General features: G+C 42.5%; 1 protein-coding gene across 3 annotated transcripts in view; it reads left to right on the forward strand.

The window, feature by feature from the left end:
* Window positions 1–2,037: 2,037 nt before the first annotated feature.
* The window catches only part of myo1f (myosin IF), a 32,525-nt gene continuing 9,543 nt past the window's right edge, over window positions 2,038–25,019 (forward strand). The window contains exons 1-19 of one of the 3 annotated variants that reach the window (XM_083767255.1): window positions 2,038–2,304; window positions 9,530–9,658; window positions 11,343–11,432; window positions 12,045–12,139; window positions 12,227–12,314; window positions 12,556–12,645; window positions 16,171–16,302; window positions 17,190–17,324; window positions 17,730–17,862; window positions 18,448–18,644; window positions 19,044–19,124; window positions 19,242–19,328; window positions 20,313–20,399; window positions 21,681–21,848; window positions 22,684–22,769; window positions 22,889–22,970; window positions 23,209–23,315; window positions 23,504–23,602; window positions 23,889–24,033. In XM_083767255.1, the coding sequence (XP_083623381.1) occupies window positions 2,302–2,304; window positions 9,530–9,658; window positions 11,343–11,432; window positions 12,045–12,139; window positions 12,227–12,314; window positions 12,556–12,645; window positions 16,171–16,302; window positions 17,190–17,324; window positions 17,730–17,862; window positions 18,448–18,644; window positions 19,044–19,124; window positions 19,242–19,328; window positions 20,313–20,399; window positions 21,681–21,848; window positions 22,684–22,769; window positions 22,889–22,970; window positions 23,209–23,315; window positions 23,504–23,602; window positions 23,889–24,033 (2,034 nt within the window). In that variant the 5' untranslated portion in view covers window positions 2,038–2,301. The remainder of the gene's footprint in view (window positions 2,305–9,529; window positions 9,659–11,342; window positions 11,433–12,044; window positions 12,140–12,226; window positions 12,315–12,555; window positions 12,646–16,170; window positions 16,303–17,189; window positions 17,325–17,729; window positions 17,863–18,447; window positions 18,645–19,043; window positions 19,125–19,241; window positions 19,329–20,312; window positions 20,400–21,680; window positions 21,849–22,683; window positions 22,770–22,888; window positions 22,971–23,208; window positions 23,316–23,503; window positions 23,603–23,888; window positions 24,034–25,019) is intronic. The other 2 variants (XM_083767256.1, XM_083767257.1) reach the window with 2 other exon arrangements.

Raw genomic sequence — 25,019 nt, forward strand, 5'->3', positions numbered from 1 at the left:
TGTACAACTTTTTTAAACAAAAATACTAAAGTAAATAAATATAGTGTATTGTTGATTTAAGAACAATTTAGAATTTTGGGGTCCTTTTCATTGTCCCTTTTACAAATGTGTTGTTGTCATCGATCTGTTGGATACTGTATGTCATTGTCACGATTACCCAGACCATAGCCTTAAAGTTGTGACCTCCAGATGGAAAATGAGATGAATAATTGCTATTTCTGTGTCTGACAGATGTCGTCATGGAAAAGATGAGCAGAATTGGGGATATTCTTTGCCCAAATGAGGTTGTGCATGTCTGTGTGCCCTGTGTTCCACGTGACTGATGATGGCTGAATGAGAGTGCCAGCAACAGCAATGCGTAAAGTTTCTGTGTGTGTGTGTGTGTGTGTGTGTGTGTGTGTGTGTGTGTGTGTGTGTGTGTGTGTGTGTGTGTGTGTGTGTGTGTGTGTGTGTGTGTGTGTGTGTGTGTGTGTGTGTGTGTGTGTGTGTGTGTGTGTGTGTGTGTGTGTGTGTGTGTGTGTGTGTGTGTGTGTGTGTGTGTGTGTGTGTGTGTGTGTGTGTGTGTGTGTGTGTGTGTGTGTGTGTGTGTGTTCAGCACTAAATAGCTACACCCGGCCAACAGGGCACTGCTCCATGTATGCAGTGCCCTGTTGACCAGGTGTAGTACACATCAGTAATGGCTGTGCCCAGGGCACCCCTCTGTGGATTCCTCTATACTGTAGGTCTGTGTTAGCCTGGCTTTTGCCAGACACATAACGTGGAGGTCTATGTATCTGTGTGTGTTCATATGCTTGAACACAGGGACTGCCTGCCCATAAGTCCAACATCACGTTAGTCCGAGTCAACCTATGTGGCCGGTTAAGACTGAGGTTAGGGTTAGCGACCTACTTGGCCGGTAAAGAATGAGGTTAGGGTTTGGGATAGTCTTAGTAATCGGCCGGACTAATGGGATGTCGGAACAATGACATGTTACTACAGGTGGGAGGTTTTTATAACGGCTTCCTGCATGCATGTGTACAGGGTATTCTACACTTCCTGTCTCTGTGTATTAACTTTTGAGTCAAAAGGGTCAAAGGACAACGTCAAAATGATATATTCAGCCATATCTCAGGATCAAAGACGAACAAGATGTTGGTTTGGGTATTTTCAATTATGTTTTTACATAAGCATCCTAGTGGCCGACTAAAAGTAGGCCTAACTAAAATATATTTTATCTCTATGCGAGACAAAATTACACTTGTGAGATTAGATTAATTAGGGCCATTAGGCCATTGAAGTGGTAAAAAAAAAGGTATAAAAACTAAAGACAGAACTACAGTATGAGATATTTATATTAAATATTTTTTCATGACATATTTGTATTATTTTAATTCTGTTTCTACCAGCAATAAAGCATAGTTTCACTTTGACATTTCTGTTCAACCTGTGTGTTTATCTGCCAAGTCTCAGGCCGGGAGCCACCTTGCGAAAGTATCAGTTCTTAATGGGCGTAGGATCCAGCAACCTCTCACAGATGGCAAAGATGAGACAGCCATGCTAACCACAGCCTGGGTGGAGCAGGCAACTCACCAACGAGACGCCAACCTTTGGAAACAGACTTAAGATAATGAGCACTTGGGTTGGTTGTTACCACCAACACCATTCTGTTGTTTAGTAGATTATTTGGATTGAGTTATTACAAGATGACGTTTACTGTGCTGACACAGATGCTGCAGTGTAATACTAATGAGCCGTTTAGATCATTCTGTGTTGTACTTGGAAACAAACTATTATTATTCTTATACAATGCACAGCAAAGGGCACCTGTATTTAAGTTTACACTACAGTACAGTACACAATCAACTTGCTCAATATTACAGTACAGAAGTAGCAACCATATGCCTGCACATGCGCGTGTGTGTGTGTGTGTGTGTGTGTGTGTGTGTGTGTGTGTGTGTGTGTGTGTGTGTGTGTGGTACTATTGTGTCGTCTTGGGCTTGTATGACAGATCAGTTCTTGTTTCAGGTTGCAGGGCTGTGGGAGGATGAGGAAGCAGGTTTGAGTGTTGCAGTGGATGTCAGAGTCTTGTAGGTCCCTGCTGTCCCTGTATTGACTCTGTGATTTTGTTCGTGCTACTATCTGGAGACTTCCTCTCTGTGATGGCCGTAATCCGTAAAAGAACCAGTTTATGGTGTTAACAGTAGCCGTAGCCCTGCATACACGTACTGTACGTACACACCTGCACATATCTGGACACCTGGAGAAAGGACCTTGGGAGGAGAGGTCCACCGGCACTAGGTCTACACACACACCACCAGCACAATGGTACAGTAATAATCCTGTATTCTATCTTGTACTCTGACTGTGTTGTAGAATGGGTGAACCCTCCTTACAACAGGGTGATAGACGGAGTGATGACTATGTCCTCCATCTGCTTGCTTTCAAAGCTGTCAATGTTTTCTTTGACAGCCTTGCTTGCCTATGCTTACACTTTCTGGAGCTTTCTGATCCCTCTCCCCCTTTGACCCCTATGATGATAAGAATCTCTATAGGTGTTATGTCCAGGAGCACTGATAACCGCTTAGGTTTAAAATAATCTCACTTCAATTCAGAGAGAAAATGTCATGCTCTTTATTATAATTATTAACAATTGAGATATGTCACTGGTAGGAGGGGGATGAGACCTCATCACAGTTTCCTCTTTTTCACAGATCACACCTGTCATTATAAAGTCTCACTATACATATAAAGAAATATGCATTTATTGCCATGCTGTATACTTTGCTCAGCAGGTCTGGAACATGGGCTGATAAAATTACACACAAATGTCTACAAATGTAGATGCAGAAAACAGGGCATTTCATTTTTCTGTACTGTACTGTACTAAAAGGGTTGAGTGGAGTCTATGTAGCCCCAGTTTGATGAAAAGCCATGGGCAATACCCCCATCACAGTGCCTCTGAGCCTGGGTGTGGAGGGGCCAGGGTAGCAATACCCCCGTCACAGTGCCTTTGAGCCTGGGTGTGGAGGGGCCAGGGTAGCAATACCCCCATCACAGTGCCTCTGAGCCTGGGTGTGGAGGGGCCAGGGTAGCAATACCCCCATCACAGTGCCTCTGAGCCTGGGTGTGGAGGGGCCAGGGTAGCAATACCCCATCACAGTGCCTCTGAGCCTGGGCGTGGAGGACCCAGGGTAGCAATACCCCCGTCACAGTGCCTCTGAGCCTGGGCGTGGAGGACCCAGGGTAGCAATACCCCCATCACAGTGCCTCTGAGCCTGGGCGTGGAGGACCCAGGGTAGCAATACCCCCATCACAGTGCGTCTGAGCCTGGGCGTGGAGGACCCAGGGTAGCAACAAGAAACAGGAAAGGCAGCAGTTTGGTAGTTACAAAGTTCAGAAAGTTTCACAAGAGGCTGGTGTTTAGACATGAGATGGGGAAGTTAGAGTCCACAAAAGAGGACTGCAGTTTCAGGCTATAGCACTTCCTCAGTTATTCGACCACTGCAGTTATTCGACCACTGCTCGCCTCTCCTTAACCGTTGCCTTAACCACTTAGACCAGAGACCAGAGTCTCTCAGAACACTATTCTAGTGGCTTTTCAGTTTTTGCTCTACATTATATATCTTAGCTGACAATAGCCAATCTACAACCACACAACAAGCTTGTGAGCTTGTAGATCTGCTATTATCTGTGAAGGTTCTCCCCAGAATAGTGTAATGCACCAACCTCACAGAAACACATTCCTTATACTGTGTGTGCAAACATACCTTGCATTAAGAGGATTCTTATTTGGATGATTAACTGTTCGCGTTTATTATAGAGCAGTGATTGCATGCTCCTCATTCATAACACAAAATGTTGCTACATCACCTCAGTAGTTAACACATAGTACTGTAGCTCCTCAGTTCACATTTTGAAAAGGTTTTCACTCTCAGCAACGTTGTTTACCAATTATTATTGTTTCTTCACATTCCTGACAGGGTGGAAAATAGACCATGACATTGATTGAGCTTGACCATGACATTGATTGAGCTTGGAAGACAGATTTATTTCAGGATGTTAAGAGTGACTCACAACACATTTGTCAATTGGAGTAGAATGATAGAGATCCCTTTTTTCTATAAAAAGGAGAAGAGGCACACCTGCACAGTAGACCAATTGTTCGCAAACCTTTTCATGTCAAGGACCCCCAAATGAATAAGTGTTTGGCTGGTTAAACTGTGTATAACAAGATTTAATTCCAGGGGCCCTGGAACCCCCTCAAGGAGGCAAGGAGCCCTGGGAGTCTTCAGAGTCCAGACCCCACTTTGAGAATCACTGCACTATACACACACTCACATGCAGTCACATGTATACTGTATAATATACACAACAACAAGAAAATCCTGGACCATTGTCTGACGGTGCATAAATTAGGCATGAAGTGGAACATGGGGGCTAAACACAAGGATGATGACTTTATTTTCCCAGTTTGTATAATCATCCACTGACAAGCTCTGGGAGATCATCACTTTATTATTTGCGAACGCCAGTGAGCCTCTACTATGTAAACCAGCAGAACATGTCTGTGTGTGTGTCACGCTGTAACACCACCTACTAGTGGAACTAGTGGTGGTGGCAGCAGCAGCACATCTTCACCCCAAGAGCGCTCTATCTTCCTCAGCACCACGTCCCACACTGCCCTCGAAGACCCGACTGATTCCAGTTCAGCCTTACTGATAAGGCGTCTCTACAAGACGGCTGTGCTTTCGGTCACAACTCTCAATGCCTCCTCACTCCTGATGGCATACCATATCAAGTGGAGTTGGAGGAATGACAATCAAACCAGACCCACTGTGAAGAGATTCACATAATCTCAGACTGTGCTATGTTACTACAAGTTGGCCATTCAAGCCACAGCCCATGTGATGTGATCTCTCCATCATATCTGCCTGTGAGAAATCATCAATGATGGTTGACCACATGTGAGACGGAAGCAGCACATCGCCAAACTGTCAAAGTTAATGAATATAAGTCACATCTCCCTTCTTTTACATGTTTCCAACTGTCCCTTGCTTCCTGTATTGCCAACCACAGCTTGTGGAATTGTTGCTTGATAACTGCCCGCTTTCTCAGGCTGTGTCCTTTTAACATGGCTTTGGCCATACTGATAATGTGGATTCACTTACCCTTCCAGGAGGAGGCGTGAGTGAGTCCAAGTTATGTGTCTGGCAAAGCCAGGCTAGTGCGGTGTATCCCGTGCCAACGGTGCCTATAATGATCAGAACATGTAGGCTATTTGGTCACAGACCCACATATGAAAATACATTGTGCAAGGCCCAGGGACATCCATAAGAGAAGTCTTTTTGAAGTTTTTTTTTAAATAAAGATTTATAAGCTCACACTGCATGCAAGCTTGTCCATGCTTGTAGATTGCATATTTATGAATACTCGAAACTTGAAAAATAAAATAGGGCTTAAATGTTTAAACTGTTCCACATTCATGGGTACGCAGACCCCATATTGAGAACCTAGAAGAGCACACACAGAGAGAGAGAGTGAGAGACAGATTACATATTAACCAAATTATTTCCTCTCACACAGGCACAGAACAGTATATCAGCTGATTGTCAGCTGTAGTCTGTGACTGTGTGCAGTGTGTTTTGAGCAACTTTTAAACATGAGACGTCACCTGATGTCACTTTGATCTGACCTCCAGACATAAACTAGTCAGTCAAGACAACTTGGTCTGTAGATGCCTGTAAGGCTGGATGGATGCGGATGATTGGAAGTGAGTGGAAAAGTCTTGCACTTGAAGCTGGAATTAAAAAAATGTAACGTAATGTAATGTAACAAATTCTGAGATATTGTTGCATGCTCTTTGACATTGGATGAACCCGCCATTGCTCTAGTTCTCCTCTCAGACAGCCGCAGTGGTGAACTGGCAGAGGCATCATGTTGTTGGGGCACTTATTGAATTATCCAACACAAATCTGGCCTGCATTCTTTGTTTTACCCAGAGCCAAACCAAGAAATAAAATGAAGACAAAACACCACCCACAAATCACTTCCTGTTCCTGACTTGGTACAGTTTCGTGACTAAATTGTCCGATCTCAACTCTCCTTTACTTGTTGCTTGGTAACTGCTCCTTGCTTCCTCTAATAGGCAACCACATGCTTGTTGCATTTATAATGACAGTGTTCACCACTCATGTCAAACATAGGCTGCCTAGCAATGTCTGACATGAGTGGTGAGCACACAGTCAGCCTAGGCTAGTTTGTCAGTGATTAAGATTAAGGGCTATATGGACGTCACATCTGTCCTGAGGTCTCTATCTAGTGTCTCATTGATTTGTGTCCATCAATCTTGCTCCTTCTGCTGTATAGCAGTTTATGTCCTGGTTAGTGGGGAAATAGTTCTCCACAGTTCATCACACCATCATGGCAATTCAGCAGTTATACATAAACCTGTGATGTGGTGTTTGCTGTGTTCTGTTTTCTCATCTTTAAAATAGAATTAACTATACATTTGGGTGTACTGGTGATGGGTATTTTATCGCTAAAATACTTTAAAACAACTATGAAAGGACTGTATGAATTTAGTTACTATAAATAGCTTCGACAGCAGAGCTATGATACTGGGAACGCTCCGGCACACCGGAGCTCTGGAAATACTTTTAAGAGTAATCCAATTACAATATATACTTAACTTTAGCTTTTACCAAGATACTATAAGTAAATAGCCAATATAAACACTGTAACTTTAGGAGAATGACCTTATAAATACCGAAATGTTACCTGAGTCCACCCAAGGAGAGACGTCCAATTCAGAGTGAGGTTTTAGTCATTTTTATATATTGATTCAGAGAGACAGAACAAGGATTCACAAAACAGCATAATAATTCACCCAGACCCCAGAGGGTCTGGTGGGTAAATGGTTTATCTCTGCCGTATCAAAATGGCATGGAGTATTTATACTTCTTCAATACAAAATGGAGAATGAAACAAAGTAGACGTGGCAACATAGAATTCACTCACTGGCCAACCAACAGACCCTAAACCGGAAGAGCACAGAGGTTGGTCAGGCATGGCACCCGGCTTTAAAGGATAAATTGTCAGTCTCAGCCATAGCGAGGCTGATAAGGGAAGCGCCAGGCCTTCAAGGTCAGTTACATGTAGGGTTCTAGACAGACAGTGCAATAATAATTCTTACTAACTAAACGCCATAAGACAGCGTGAAGTCACTACACAGGGCAACCAGATTAAAAGGTCAAAAGGTCAAAGGACCATTCACCCATAAAATATACAAAATTACCTATCAACTGGTACTGTATGTCCATGTTTTATTCTAACTCATAGCGCTTGTAGAAGCCATCCTCACTGTTTGTATGTCTATTCATTATTATCACAATTGTTGTAGCTACTGCATTGGTTTGATGGGCTATAATTTAATTATTGTTTGGACAACAGGGGCACGCCTCCCCAGGCCTAATTGCTTGACAGAGGGTATAAGTAGGTCTGGGTGATTGGGGAGCGGCATGCACCTGGTGGACAAATGGTTTTTACCTGACAGACAGACAGACAGACAGACAGACAGACAGACAGACAGAGAGAGAGAAAGACAGCACAGAGATCATGCCATAACATAGCCCCTCTCGGAACCCTACATAAAGCTTTTCTGAAATTTTGATGAGTTTTATGTAGGGTCGCTGTTCATGACTATATTTCCGTATGGGAATTCTGGAACGCGGACATAAACATGCTCTCTAAGATCGAATCTGCGCCGTTTGACGGCCTTTTTTAGTTTAAGTTATTCTGAATTTGTGAACTTTAAGTACCTATACATTCCGCTGCAAATATCTCCTGTGGCGCGGAAGCCGTTAAGTATTTTTAATCTTTGTTTGACCGATTTGGTCGCTTTATTTCTTCTTGTTTGTTTACCGTTTATTGTACCGCCTCCCGGTGTGCGGTTGGCTTGTGCCGGCTACGTCCCTGCCTCTGATCTGCTCTGTCATAGCTATAGCGCCACTAGCTAGCCAGATAGGCGGTACAATGAGGTGTCAATAAACAAGGAAGGAAGAGAAGAATCAAAGCGACCAAATCGGTCAAACAAAGATTAAAAATACTTAACGGCTTCCGCGCCACAGGAGATATTCGCAGCGGCATGTATAGGTACTTATACTTCACATATTCAGAAACCCTCACACGAAAAAATGTCGTCAAAGAGCGCAGACAGGCGTTATCCACGTTGTTTATGTTTCATGTATGTCCGCGTACCAGGTGGCAGGATACTGCTGCAACAGGACCCAATGCACTGGGTCTAACAAATGTCAGAAACTTCAGTAGCATTGGGTTCTGCTTGGAGGGCTAGCCATAACAAGGAAGAGAAGATGTGACTGTTTGTAATGTATCATTCACTGCACTTTGGAAAGTAAATGCAAACCAAAATGACATTGAACCTGTGGACAATCTGTTTCTTATGTCTGCGTACATCCAAAATCCTAGCCCTCCAAGCAGAACCCAATGGTACTGAAGTTTCTGACATTTTGTTCGACCCAGTCCATGGGGTCCTGTTGCACCACTACCATGCCACCTGGTACACAGCCATTCTTAAACATAAACAACATGTTTTAGCGCCTGGCCGCGCTCTGTGACGATATTCTTTCGTGTGAGCGTTTCTGAATATGTTTAGTATAAGTACCCATACATGCCGCTGCGAATATCTCCTGTGGCGCGGAAGCCGTTAAGTATTTTTAATATATGTTTGCCCGAATTGGAAGCTTGGATTCTTCTCTTCCTTCCTTGTTTATTGACACCTCATTGTACCGCCTATCTGGCTAGCTAGTGGCGCTATAGCTATGACAGAGCAGATCAGAGGCAGGGACGTAGCCGCACAAGCCAACCGCACACCGGGAGGCGGTACAATAAACGGTAAACAAACAAGAAGAAATAAAGCGACCAAATCGGTCAAACAAAGATTAAAAATACTTAACGGCTTCCGCGCCACAGGAGATATTCGCAGCGGGATGTATAGGTACTTAAAGTTCCCGAATTCAGAATAACTCAAGCAAAAAAAGACCGTCACACGGCGCAGATTCAATCTTAGAGAGAATTTCTACTTCCGCGTTCTGGAATTCCCATACGAAAATATAGTTCTGACCAGGGACCCAACATAAAACTCATCAAAATTTCAGAAAAGCTTTATGTAGGGTCCCGAAAGGGGCTACCAAAATCCCTGAGTGCATCAGTGGGTTTGTTGGCTAAGGTAGAAATGTTTGGAACCAACAAAATGGCCACAACAGCGCTACTCAATTTAGCATTCATTGGAACAACACGGGGAGGCCCTATTCCTTCTCCTGCTCGTTGGGTCCAGCAAAATGGTACATGCCAGAGCAGTCGTGACTCATGTGTGGGGATGACTGATTCATCATGATGAATAATGGCTGCTTAAATCAGCCATCACCCACACTATATACACCTTTTACATCTGTAGATTAATACTACACATTTGTCATTAATATAATTATTGATTATAATTATTAATAATTGCTTGTCTGTCTGTCTCATACAGGCCAAATACCACTGGCAGAGTCAGAATGTCAAGCAGAGTGGTGTGGACGATATGGTCCTGCTGTCCAAGATCAACGAAGATGCCATCGTGGAAAACCTCAAGAAGAGATACATGGACGACTATATTTTTGTATCCTATTACGGCTGTGGCTGAGATTATGAGTACTGCAATGTATAAACATTTTATATGAATGAAAACCACCATGAGATATATTCTTATACTGTATATTTCTCTCCTATACAGTAGATTATACTAGTGTACATGGCATCTAATTAACACATTCAAGATGGAGTGCCGTGATTTTTGTATGTTTTCCTGTTTTTCACGTGTTTATGAGGTGACAGTAATTAATTAGACGGTAGACCCCTTGGTGTGGTTGTACAGTATGTGCAATGATGTCTTCCTTTTGTATTTAGGGTTTCTTCCTGGAGGCTGAAAGTCAGTCAAACGTCAAACAGTCAAACGTACCAATGAAATAAACAGTGATATAGTGACATCACGATATCATCCCTTCCCCTAACCTCTCCCCGCTTTATCATACAACAACAGCTGTGGGTGCGGCTTCAGTTCCATCAGGCAAACCAGGCAATGGCAGGCATACTTAAAGGACCACTTCACCACTTTTCAACATATCTTCATAATAGGTCCTCACTAATAATCATGAAAAAATGGCGTAATTTTTTTCTACTCTGTCTGTGTTTCATATAGGGCTGTGGGCAGATGGGGAATACAAGCTAATAGAAACTGCAGGCTTTCTAGTCCTGAAAAGTTGCAATGCGAAAATGGAAGCCATCGTTCTCACGATAATGAAAATCTAAACATTTTTGTAAAAAAATCTTGTTTAAAAAAAAATCTGCCTAATGATGTCACTGGAGGACGGTTTCTAAACTGCCCACAGCCCTCCTATGAGAGTAGAAGAAAATCGTGCCATTTTATCATGATTATTAGTGAGGACCTATTAAATGAAGATAGGTTGAAAAGTGGTGAAGTGGTCCTTTAATGAACTGGTGGGCGTGTCCACATAAAAACGTCATTTTAACAAATACTGTACACTTTTTAAAAAACATTCTTCCTCCTTATGTAATAATAATACCTGATCATGTTTTAGGGTGGAAAGAAAACACGGCACTTCGAAAATGAGACACATTCTTTCGGGGGGCAGAGTGTTTCCCCAGACATGCAGTGCAATACTGAAACAAGCATTTCACGTCAACAAACACATATGGCAGGATAGTATAGTTCCTCTTTTACATCCTCTGACTGACTCAACAGCTCACTTATGGCTTCCTTCAAATCCATATTTAGACTGAGAGTGATGAAGCTGATGCTTTGTTTATGCAACATGTTTTGAGCTTTTATGTTGCCGATTTTTGGTGATGCTCACTGATGCTCAACAAATATATAAATGAATCAAGCATAAGCCTAACAATCCAATCTAATCAGCATGTAACTGGAGTGTTCTAGTAATGTCAGACTGTAGTAGCCTCTGGTTTATTAACCAGGCTAAGACTGTAGTGCATCACCTACAGTACAGTAGGTACTGCCATGGCCATCCATTTGTGTTGTTTTTAATAATTTACTTCCCTAGTTATCTTTTGTTATCTTTAGGTCAATGTAGAACAGGTGAAATACCTTCACAGGTGTTTGAACTGCCACACACAAAATATCTATTGAATATTTTGAGATAGAAGATGTACAAAAAAACAAAGGAAATAATATTATACAGTATAAGATGAGGCTGTCTCAAAGATGTTATAATTATTTGTTCCCCAAACATCTCTGATCTGACGTATTCCCTAACTGTGATGTCCAGACCTATATTGGGTCAGTGCTTATATCAGTCAACCCGTTCAAACAGATGCCCTATTTCACTGACAGAGAAGTTGAACTCTACCAAGGAGCTGTGAGTAAAACCGTTATTATTCCATCTAATCCCTCTGTCCTTTAAATCTCTTTCTTTCTTTCTTTCTTTCTCAATTCAATTCAAAGGAGTTTTATCGGCATGAGAAAACATACATTTACATTGCCAAAGCGGAAAGTGTCAAAACATAAAAACATTATTGAAGAAAAAAAAACAGTAAGACGAGAAGGGCGAGATTGCGTGCACGTGAGGTTAGAAGCATAGACATTAAGTTGAGTCTAGATTCATGTGAATATAAGGAAGTGAAACTATTAAATTATGAGATGGCTCTAAGAGATAGAGGGAGATTGTACAGTACAGTACAGTATAGTAGTTAGAGTAGTTCATAAATCTTGCTGCTTTGTTTGCACATTGTTGGATTTCTCCCAGTAGGTATGGGAGATTTTCTCTCTCTGTCTCTGTCTCTGTCTCTCTCTCTCTCTCTCTCTCTCTCTCTCTCTCTCTCTCTCTCTCTCTCTCTCTCTCTCTCTCTCTCTCTCTCTCGCTGCCTTGTCATAATGACAGAGGTAAAATGTCAAAGTATCATGCGATGTCTATGTCTATGTCTATGTCTATGTCTATGTATTTATACCTGCCTCTGAATATTTCTCATAGGCCCAGTATGAGAATCCTCCCCACATCTACGCTCTGACAGATAACATGTATAGGAACATGCTGATTGATGCAGAGAATCAATGCGTTATCATCAGGTGATCCCCTGTCTTACATCTTCTTATGAAAGGAAATGTGTTGCATTGTGTTGTGTTTACAGTGTTTTTATGACATTTTATGCTCAGTGGTGAGAGTGGAGCCGGCAAGACAGTGGCTGCTAAGTACATCATGGGCTACGTCTCCAAAGTATCTGGGGGTGGACCTAAAGTACAGGTACATACTGTAACATGCTGAGGCTAGAACTTATCTGATCGCACAAACTAGCTCAAATGCCTTTTAGCGAAACTACAAACTGATTACATTCTTCGTGTGTGTGTGTGTGTGTGTGTGTGTGTGTGTGTGTGTGTGTGTGTGTGTGTGTGTGTGTGTGTGTGTGTGTGTGTGTGTGTGTGTGTGTGTGTGTGTGTGTGTGTGTGTGTGTGTGTGTGTGTGTGTGTGTGTGTGTGTGTGTCAGCACGTAAAAGATATCATTCTGCAGTCTAATCCTCTGTTGGAAGCCTTTGGAAATGCCAAGACAGTACGCAACAACAACTCCAGTCGATTTGTGAGTAAAAGCCCTCATCAGTACACATGAAAGTCTTAACTGTCTCTCTTCTTTTTCACTTTAATTTTCTTTTCATTCATGCTGATGTTTGCTGATTTAACAAATGGGATACCGGATGAGAGGTTCACTTGTCACCAGCATAGGGGGAATGGTATACAGCTCTCTAACTCCCATTAGTACATATCAGTTTTATTTTGGTGAAAAAAGGATTAACTATGTAAAGTATCTGGGTTTCTATGTTGATGAGCATATGAGTTTGGTTCATGGTTCCACAGTCCTCTCTGAGACTGCAGGCAGAGCCTTAGGAGGAGTAATTCGGTAAAAACAAGGTACTTAGAGATATTGGGTTCCGCACCTATACAACACTTTATCAGGCATGTGTTTGCCCAGTTCTAGATTATGGTGCTGGAGTCTGGGGTCATGGGAGATTCCCTAAGAGTGTAGCTGTACATAACCGAGCCCTCCGATACTTTTGATAAGGTCAAACGTACTTGGACAGAAGAGATCTGGAGCAAACCAAAATGACGTACATATGGAAATCAAACATGACTATTATATTGAAAACTATATGTTTTATTTAATCTGCCAAAGACAAAAATATCACTTTGTGCCCAGATTAGAGGAGGTATACAGCCACTTTATATTGAAACGGATCGTTATGTTGGGCTAGATCAGGGGTCCCCAAACTTTTTTTTTCTCCAAAATATAGGATTTTATTTTTATTTTTCATTAGCACTGGATGAGAGCAAATAATTAGAATAATAAATTAAGATTAATTTGTATTATTGCTCTTGTATTGCTATTGGAGACACTGGGGAGGCACTGGGGGGACACTGGGGGACACTGGGGAGACACTGAGGGGACACTGGGGAGGCACTGGGGAGACACTGGGGAGGCACTCAGGGAGGCACTGGGGAGACACTGGGGAGGCACTGGGGAGGCACTCAGGGGGACACTGGGGAGACACTGGGGAGGCACTGGGGAGACACTGGGGAGGCACTCAGGGAGGCACTGGGGAGGCACTCAGGGGGACACTGAGGGGACACTGGGGAGGCACTGGGGAGACACTGGGGAGGCACTCAGGGAGGCACTGGGGAGACACTGGGGAGGCACTGGGGAGGCACTCAGGGGGACACTGGGAGGCACTGGGGAGACACTGGGAGACACTGGGGAGGCACTGGGGAGACACTGGGGAGGCACTCAGGGGGACACTGGGAGGCACTGGGGAGACACTCAGGGGGACACTGGGGAGGCACTGGGGAGGCACTGGGGAGACACTGGGGAGGCACTGGGGAGGCACTCGGGGGGACACTCTGGAGACACTGGGGAGGCACTGGGGAGGCATTCAGGGAGGCACTGGGGAGGCACTCAGGGGGACACTGGGAGGCACTGGGGAGACACTGGGGAGGCACTCAGGGGGACACTGGGGAGACACTCAGGGGGACACTGGGGAGACACTGGGAGGCACTGGGGAGACACTCAGTGGGACACTGGGGAGGCACTCAGGTGGACACTGGGAGGCACTGGGGAGACACTGGTGAGGCACTGGGGAGGTACTGGACATTTCATATCACACACACACACCATGATTCACTAAGCCCCTCAAAAAAAAAACAGCTTGGTATGGCACGATTTATTTCAAGCATGGCACAGCGCCATGCCAACAACATTGTGCAGGAAACCCTGGCACTATGCAGCCCTGTAGTGCTGCATGTACAGTACGTGCACTGGTTATTAATATTTGGTTATGTGTGGCTTTCTGGAAAAGAAAAAAAAGTTTACTTTGGCACCCCTGCGATCGTCACACTTTTTCTGTTACAAACTGACCCCGGCCCCCATCAGAGAAGGGAAAAGTTATGTGGCCCTCACAGGAAAAAGTTTGGGGACCCCTGGGCTAGATCTGAATCTGCCAAATGTGTGATCTCGATGAAATAGAGAATGAGTATCATTTTGTGTTGTATTGTCCTTTTTATGGTGCAGTTAGAGAAGCGTTGTTTAATAATATAAACGATGTTAATATGATGGATATGAATGATACACAAGTTATTAACAGTTTATTTAAAAAATACTTATTTAAATTGGCAAATTATCTAGAGAAAGCCTGGGTCCTGAGGAAAATGTACAACCAGTAAGGGATATGTATGCTAGTTGCTGTGTTTTGTTTTATGTTTGATTTGTTGTATTTGTATTTATGTTGTATGCGATCAGTAGTATACGTTCAGTAGTATCAGTAAAGAACTAGTGTATAACTGTTTATTGTAACTTGTGTGAAAAGGTGTCAGTTGGCAGCATCACACAATTTGTAACAATCAAAATAGAAGTAGGCTACTCTGGTTAATATCCATATGCACGCTAATTTCTCCTTTTAATAAGCCTATCCTCTAAAATAAATGCAACTGGATTATTACATAAGCGATTGATTTTCATATAACTCTCATATAGCTTGCTTCCATTGAGAGATTTGAGACATTACATGATTGTGTTGCACCTTTGTCACATAGGTCTTCGTCTACCTACAGTACCAAATGTAATGAAAGTTGTTTTACTTAAGGTGTTTAAGGAGATTTTTTTACCCATTTCTCATGCTGTGTAGACAAAGGAATAATGCACAGCTTAAGTTCCCAGGAAGGTTTACCGCTGTTATAGCTTGCATTTACCTTTTATTGTACGTTGGCTTCAGCAATCCGCATAGAACAATTTATACCTGCTACACCTTCTGCTGCTCAATCATCGAGCACAGTAATATTGACTTCCTGAGGGGTCCTGATGCTCCAGAGCACTGAACCACAACTACATGCATTGTATGCAATGCAGTGTGGTTACTTGTGCATGACGTTGCTTCCGATGTGTTTTATCTTTTTGATGCACTGTGCTGTTTTGTTAGAGATGAGGTAGGGTCAAAGTTGTAAAAAGATTCTGCAAAAAGACATCCAGTAGGATTTTTCTGTGTACTATATGTTATAGTGACTCATAGGAATAGACTATGTGACAACCCACCGGAGAGACGGGTGACAGCCGGAATGTAGACGGCACCCGGGTGAGCAGTATGGGTTAGCGCCCCAGCCTGTGTCCTCTGTGAGGAGGAAGCCCAACAAACCTCGGTGAGGCCTTTAGGAGGGCCATTATAATCCACCACTCCTGAATGAAGTGCCTGGTGCTGGGAGTCTGGTGCAACGCACAGGTCCTGGGCCTGGTGAGAGCAGGAGTGGACCTGGTGAGACGTAGGAGGGGCCCGGACAGAGCCTAGTCATTTTGACATTGTCATTTTGCTCAAATGGCTTAGGGTAGAAGAGAGGGTATCACTGATTAAGTTGAGCAGGGTGCAGAAAATAGCAACATAATTATTTCACCAAGGTCAGTGATGTTCACAGTCACACCACCAGTCCACCACATCGACTTGGTGCAATCAATCAATCAATCAATCAATCAATCAATCAATCAATCAATCAATCAATCAATGTGTGTGTGCGTGCATGCGTGTGTGCGCGTGTGTTTTTGTGTGTGTGTGTGTGTTGCATTTGTCAGGGGAAATACTTTGAGATCCAGTTCAGTAGAGGCGGAGAGCCTGATGGAGGTAAAATCTCCAACTTCTTACTGGAGAAGTCAAGGGTGGTGAACCAGAATGAAAACGAGAGGAACTTCCACATCTACTACCAGGTAGAGGCTGATCTTACATACATAATATAAACAATGTATCAGCAATTTACCATGGACTTTCAACCTGGTTTTGCTATTTTGGTCATTGGGCCTATACTGTAGGTGAACATTTTTATTTCCGAACTAAAGATTTAATAAATTTTCTTCAATTTTGTTTTGTTTTGCGTCACAAATTTTAAAAAGGCCTACAATATATGTATAGCCTATATGTATATAATATATAGGCGGCTGTGGCTCAGGAGGTAGAGCAGGCGGTTCGAATCCCGGCTCCTCCTGTCTACATGTCGAAGTGTCCTTGGGCAAGACACTGAACCCTACATTGCCTCCAATGTGTCAGTCGGTGTGAGCTTGCCACCATTGGTGTGTGAATGTGGGAAGTGAGGACGCTGGCGTCGACTGTTCGCCACTTCACCTCCCAATATATGAATGAATTCAATTAACCATTGTAAGCGCTTTGAGTAGGTGCATACAAAAGCTTATTATATATTGTCACTCTAAAGTGCATATAATTTATTTTAGAGGAATAACAGATATTTCACCTAACTTTAGGGTTAGAATCGGTGAGCAGGGGATCTCAAATCTAGTAATATATCTCTTTAAGAATCTCCAGCATTGAACTGGAGAAGGGTTTTAAGTTTTAACTTATTACATTGCCAAAACATGTGAATATGGGTATACCCTTCTGCTTTGCATCTAGGACAAAGGTCTGTAAAATAATAAACTGTAACTATGATGGCTGTTATAAGATAAGTGCAGTTAATCTCTACATATTGATTCCCGTTCACTGTCTTCAAAGGTATACAGTTCAGGTCTTGCTCTGAAATCAGTGACTTTTATGAGACTGACTCATTATGTACTGTTCTTCTACCTGTAATACTATTTGATAGGTGATAGAGGGCGCCAATGCCCAGCAGAAGGAGGCCCTGGGCATCATGACCCCTGACTACTACTGCTACCTCAACCAGTCTGGGACCTACAAAGTGGATGGAACCAACGACAGCAAGGACTTTCAGGAGACTATGGTACAAAATATCCAATGTCACATTGTATGTGGTTCACACAGGAAGTTCCTGTGTTTATGTCCTTTTATCTCATTATGACATACAGTAAGAAGAACGAACACCATAGCTGGTATTATATTGGGTTTTTATGGGGTTTTTTTTGTGTTTGCTATTAAAATGTATGTCTAAACTGCTGCTGCTATTTATGTCCTTGCCTCAAATAGTTACCTTAATATTATCAAATACCAAATTGATACGTAAGATCTAGTGCCAGGGATCCCCATAACTGAATTCTACACCTGTGTAAACTCTATAGGTGGAGAGTGACATCTGTGATCTGTCATTCTTATATTCTGTCATTGTGCAATAACTGTTCTGAAATAGTACTGAAAAACTAACCATCCACTGCTGTGGTGTTGTCACCAGGAAGCCATGGGGGTGATTGGCATCTCACAGGACATTCAGGCACAGGTGCTGCAGATCATTGGAGGCATCTTGCACCTGGGAAATATCACCTTCATAGAAGCAGGCAACTATGGGCAAGTGGAGAGCACTGACTGTGAGTGAGACATGCACGGACACATGCATGCGTACAGTACACACATTGGCACAAGAATGTGTCGTGCACTGCACACTCGCACGCACGTCGCACACATGCACGCACGCATGTAACATAATACAGCACATGTATTTTGTATACCTACCTACCTTTTATCTTGCTCGTCTACAACTCTCATGTCCATCTACCCCATCCTACCACGCACGCACGCACGCACGCACGCGCGTGCACACACACACACACACACACACACACACACACACACACACACACACACACACAAAGTCTGTCCCATGAGAAATGTCACTCTAATTGAATGATTTGTTTGTATATCTGATTACCCAGTTCTTCTTCGTTGAGGTTTGTCTTATTAATCCCTGCCTATAGCCGCTAATTGATGGGGGTTTTCTTTCACCAATAAGTGACTGCTATTTTTTGTGTTCACTTCCCAGAACATAAATATTGTCTCATTTAAATTCTATATGCTACTACTTAAGTGCCTCACTTCTTTGTTACACTAACATTGGGAGATTATTTAATATTGTTGATGATTAATTAAATCGTTATATTCTCTATGCCATATAGTGCTTGCCTTCCCTGCGTATCTGCTGGGAATTGATCCCAACCGTCTGCAGAACAAACTGACTAGCCGACAGATGGATTCAAAGTGGGGAGGAAAGTCGGAGTGCATCAATGTGACCTTGAACCAAGAACAAGCCACTTATACGCGCGATGCCCTGGCCAAAGCCCTCTACACACGCCTCTTTGACTACCTGGTAGAGGTCTGCATCATGTCAGCTATATCGCTATACTGTAATAGATTGACAAGAGCTTTTTTCATAGTTTGGGCCCCATAAATAATAAATATCAGACATTTGATGATGTAGCTTGTGTTTAAATATACAATTATTTGCCAGATTGTAATTGCCAGATATGAAACACCACATTTTTTGTTGATCTTTGATCACATGTACTGTACAATGAACACTGTTGCATTAACATAATAACGCCTAATTTATACTTTGTCATATAATTCTATGTTTCTTACAGAATATAGGCCACATAGTGGTGTGAGGGCCGCGTAGCGACCTGAACCGCTAGTGAAATATAACTCATTAGATCAGTATCATTCTCACTAGATCAGTATCATTCTCACTTTCTCTGCTTCCCTCTGCTTCTAGGCTATAAATAATGCCATTCAAAAGCCCCATGAAGAGTACAGTATTGGAGTATTGGACATTTATGGCTTTGAGATATTCCAGGTTAGTTTTTCATGAGATTCATCATTGTATGAAATGCTTATAGCATTGCAGCAGATATGAAAGTCCCTTTACCCCCCTACTTAAGTGTAATTGGTTTTATTGTGTCCTCCCTGACAGAGAAATGGCTTTGAGCAGTTCTGTATCAACTTTGTCAATGAGAAACTGCAGCAGATCTTCATTGAACTGACCCTCAAGGCTGAGCAGGTATCCACAGTCTACATTACTGTCAATCTCTTCTGTTATTCAATGCGGCCACTAGATGTCAGTCTAAAATGCAAACATTTACAATGTTGCTCTGAGCTGTCATTCTGACTGTAGATACATTGGCATATTTTATTTCTTATTTTATTTTTTGAGGGGCGTATACAGGTTTAATGTTTGTTTTTAGTTCAATGTTTGTTTTAAAAACACCATTGACAATGAAAAAAGAAATTAATGTTTGTTTTGACACCGTTTGTTATCATCACCTAATCATAGCAACATGAGTTAGACTTTAATATATTAGCGCCCCTCACTTCACACAGATGTGATTTTTTTATTATTATTACTTTATTAGACAATAAAAAATGCAGACAGCACAGGGTGCATGCAGTTAAGCAGACGCTCTTAATCCAGAGCGATTTACAGTAAGCAAGAACAAAACCATGGTAATACATCAAATACATGAAATAGTCATCATGAATCATACGTAAGCTAAGAACCTAGCAGTATCTATATAATGAAACTATATGTATACACTATAGAGTGCTATGTCTACATAAAATGCTATCTAAGTTGCATAAGTTGAGGCTATGCATACACCTGTAAGGTCGCTGAGGCTACGGCAAGTGCTACGGCAAGTACTACGGTCTTGTTTCCTTTCAGGTCCTATACAAACAAACAATGACAATAAGAAGCGAAAGAGACTGCGGCACACTGTCTCACACCTTATGTGTATTTGATATTCGTTTTGATGTTTGATACGCTTGTGGGAAGCTTGCACAAAATCATTTCACTGGCTCCTTTTTACGTGGGTGTAAGTTTATGGCAATACACTTGAAGTTGAAGTTAACCACCTCATCATTGCACCAAGCAAGCAGAGGCCCCTTTCTAAATATTCTCATCAAATATATGTAATTACCATGCTGTGACAGTAGCACACATTGTTTAGTGTTCACGGAGTGGCTTTGTCCTTCTGTTTGATCCCAGGAAGAGTATGTTCAGGAGGGCATCAAGTGGACACCCATTGAATACTTCAACAACAAGATTGTGTGTGATCTCATTGAAAACAAACTGGTAAGTTCATAAAGACATTCAAGAAGCCCTATGAATGAATAGTCTATTTACAGTACATTTTTGCATGGTAATGCATGGTAGGGAAACATTTTCATGGCAAGGACCCCCATTTGAAAAGATAAGACCCCCAGTTTGACATGCACCACAGAAATTATGGACAGCCACAGGTGCTCCCAAATATATTTGTATGTTGCACAGATACAATTTCAGGTGCATTTGTGACCAATATGGTCCCAATTTTGAGCCCTGGCTTGAGAAAACTGGCTTTTGCAACCTGGTGATATTGTGAGCTTGTAAATTAGCTGTTTTCACCGGAGCGCAATGCCGTAGCCACTTCATGAGTGTGTGTGTGGTAGGGGGATGAGGAGAGGTACTTGGTAGAGAGATAGGGGGAGACGCAGAGTGCTCTGACCACGTTCAAGACAGTTATATCTCGTGACGTGTTGTGTTTATAGTGAACTGAAGATGGTTGCATCCCCCACTCATAGTGTGCACCTGCCCGGTCGGGCAACCCGGTAGCAAACTTCACCTGCCCTACCATTTTATTTACCTGCCCCGGGCAGGTGGTGTTTGTCACGGTTCAAGTGTTTGTTTTTTTCTTGATTCTGTCACTCCCTGAATTTCCTCATAATAATAATTAAACCATTCTCAATATACGGTGTAGAAAACTCTAAAATGCCAAAACGTGATTTTACTATTATTGTTGTATTATGTATTGTTGACATTTAATGCTTAAGTTTAGGGAAAGGCCTGCGCCCTGTGTGGTCTGAATTTCGTTAAACTCATTGTTTTTGTGCAGTCCATGTTATTTATTACAACAAAGATGAGAACTATGAGAACAAGTTGTTATTTTACTACCAGGTAGTGCAATTGTCATACTCATAGAACGACTTCACCAATGTTCAACACATGTTCATATAATTGGTCCTCACTAATGCTCTTGATAATAATGTACAATTGTTTTCTACTCAGTCTGTCTCATAGGAGGGCTGTGGACAGTTCAGTTGTGATAGACAGATTTCACATTTTTATAATGGCTTCCATTATAGCATCCTAACTTTCCAGGTTAGCTTAGATTCCCCATTGATGATGTCACTGGTAGGCGGAATTCGGAACTGTCCAGAGCCCTCCTTTGAGCCACAGACGGAGTAGACAAAGAATGAAATCTTATGAGCATTACTGAGGACCAATTATATGAAGATAGGTTGAAAATGGGTGAATTCATCCTTAAAGGTCATGAACACACACAGTTACTTGATGCAACCCGTCTACACCTTACAGAACCCTCCTGGTATAATGAGTGTGCTGGATGACGTGTGTGCCACCATGCATGCCAAGGGTGAGGGGGCAGACGGCAACCTTCTGCAAAAGCTCCAGGCTTCTGTGGGAACGCACGAGCACTTCAACAGCTGGAACTCAGGCTTTGTCATACACCACTATGCTGGCAAGGTAGGAAACTGAGGAGATCACATGCGCAATGGGCTGTGAAGAATGTTGTTTAACCCACTTTCCCAGTTAACGTATTGTATCCTTTGTATGCAAACGAAAGTATGTTCAACAGTCACATACTCACATTGGTTGGCACAAGACTTTTCACTCTAAACGATGAGCCACTGTGCCAACAATGAGACTCTTTGAAGGACTTTACTTTGGCACATTGAGTATTGACAAACCAACAACTAATTCACTAATAAGGTTGACTCACAGTTAGTGCAGCATAAGCAACATTTGCAAAATAAAAACACCATAAAAAACAAATGTATAATAACAATAATAATAATTATTGCCCCAAAGTTATTAGTGCAGCCGCACCCGGCAGCTGGCGAAGACTAGAGTTCTCAACAGGCCCGAAAATGAAGGCCCGGCCCTACCTGGGCCCTCATCAAACCCTGTACACTCAAGAGAATGTCCCCGCTACCACCCTTAGATCTCTCCATATACTGTATGGAGCTAACCTGTTCTGACATTACATATGTTGATCTGACCTCATCAAACCCTGTACACTCAAGTCATGCGTATGGCCAGTACAGAATTAATTCCATGTTGATCTGACGCCCCCATGCCAAAGCACCAGTGCTCGCCCAGCAGTCTGCCGTCAACGAGGCGGATGTGTAAAGGGCGAGGTCGTTTCTCGCCCTCAGGCGTCTTACTAGTTATATTCTATAGCAAATTAGTTCAACTTTAATAGTTTTTATTTTTAGGGCTTGGAGTGAATTGTCTTTGTTCATCTCAATAATGACTGGCTGGTGTATTTGTCCCATTCTAATGTTTGGTATCACCTCAGGTGTCATACGATATCAATGGCTTCTGCGAGAGAAACCGTGATGTCCTTTTCAACGATCTCATTGAGCTGATGCAGAGCAGCGGGCAGTGAGTGTCCATGTTTATAGCATGTACAGTGATGTACTCTGTCATTATCTGGATGAAAGGGAATCATAGCAAATGTATTACACCTGTAATAAATGTATTGCCTAAATTTGTCTCCACAGTGACTTCATCCGTAGCCTGTTTCCTGACAACCTAAATTCAGAGAAGAAAGGCAGACCAACCACAGCCAGCTCCAAGATTAAGGTAAGAACTGAAATATGGAGCATATTTCTACAGTGGTAGACCACAGAGTTGTACAGTACATAACAGTTACAGTACAGAAACGTTTATACAGTATGTGGGCCTGTTTTCATTTCAACCCATCGCTACATCAGCAGATATAGTAAATTGTTTTTGTGTAGCCAAATTTGTATCCATCCTAAGTACCATATAAGAACCTGCAGCCATTAATTGACATATTCAACGTGCATTCTTTGTGTAGAAACAATCCAATGATCTTGTGAACACCTTGATGAAGTGCACACCTCACTATATTCGCTGTATCAAACCCAACGAGACCAAGAGACCGAAGGACTGGGAGGACAGCAGGTTAGCATGTTCACCAATTATAACACACACACACACACACACACACACACACACACACACACACACACACACACACACACACACACACACAGACACACAAATACACATGCACACCTTATTTCTATTTTTCTGCCTGAAACACACGCAGAATCAGCATAGCAAATAATGATGGCATTCCACATCTACAGGGCTAAACATCAGGTTGGATATCTTGGGCTGCGGGAGAACATCCGTGTACGGCGGGCAGGCTTTGCCTATCGCAGGGTCTTTAATAAGTTCATGCAGAGGTGAGTGTCCATTATTTGGGTGCAGTATATGCTTTTGCATCAGATTTTGAGTATCCGCGACTGCATGCAGACGAGTGTGTCGTTTGATTTTATGTTATGTTTGATGACATTTATCTGGTCCCCATTTTGTGGTTAAGGTTGGTATGGTTGTAGTTAAGGTTAAGATTAGGGTTAGGTTGGTCCAGCATGTTAAGTAAACATTTTATTCTTTATGACAATTTGCTTTTTATGCACCCACAAAGTCTGTAATATAAACGTGCGTGTGTGCATTGTGTGTTGTATTTAGGTATGCCATTCTGACTGCTGAGACATGGCCTTGCTGGAGGGGTCCAGAGCAACAGGGGGTCCTTCACCTCCTTAGGTCGGTTAATATGGACAACGACCAGTACCAAATGGGACGTACCAAGGTCTTTGTCAAGAACCCTGAATCGGTAAAATGCTGTTTAAATTTTGGATCTAATGTCTCTGTTTATCTAGATTGTGTGTTTTCAACAGATTTTAACCCAGGGACCACCATAGTGACTAAGAGCAACCTGGGGACCACCGCTATTGTGGGTGGGTCCATCAAAGACAGTAGACCTACCTGACATCACACTATCACAGGCTACATTCATGAGCTGGATAACAAAAATCTATATTTTTCAAAAAGACAGACAGACAGACAGACAGACAGACAGACAGACAGACAGACAGACAGACAGACACAATAACTCGCAATGAACACAACACACATAACCTATACTGTTTATCAGTCTACAATTGAAAATTTGGAATTGTTGGCTGTTATGAACCAAAATGAAATAGCAAATTCACTCATAGGATTATTGAAGTGATCAAGAGCCACATAGGCTACACATCTGTTCCCTGTTACAACTCACATTTCCACACACACAATTCCAGTCAATTCAATTCAATTACAGAGTCACAAACAGTTACTGTCTGAATGTTTCAGTGCCACCCAGTCATTGGGTCCCAAAAGGACAGTAAATACTAGCTTGAAGTTGAAGCACACACACAGCATACAACACAGCATATAACAAGCAGCAGCAGCAAAGAAGCAAAAAACAAAGCAGGTCGGAGGTGCTCTTTTCTACTTGACTTCATCAGTTGTGTAAGTGTTGCAAAAGTCAAACTTTGGAACCCATGGATAGACTCTAGTAACTAGTTCAGCGCCTCCAAAGGCGTCTCCAGTCATCTCCATCCTCCATACATCTGGCTAGCTGGCCAGTACTTTCCTCTCAGTATCAATGGCCTCATTCTCCTGGCTGGCATGTTCTCACTCAGCCTTGGATGTTTAGTACTGCACATACTGTAGCATTCTGGACGGTGTAGTGCAGTGGTCAGGGATTTAGGGCAGCATGTCACAGAAGATTGGATTCAGGGCTGAGCAGCTGGGGATGCTGGGGATCTGGGGTCA

This window comes from Protomyctophum parallelum (genome assembly GCF_964188405.1).
Source record: "Protomyctophum parallelum genome assembly, chromosome: 6".
In the NCBI taxonomy this organism is placed as follows: Eukaryota; Metazoa; Chordata; class Actinopteri; order Myctophiformes; family Myctophidae; genus Protomyctophum; species Protomyctophum parallelum.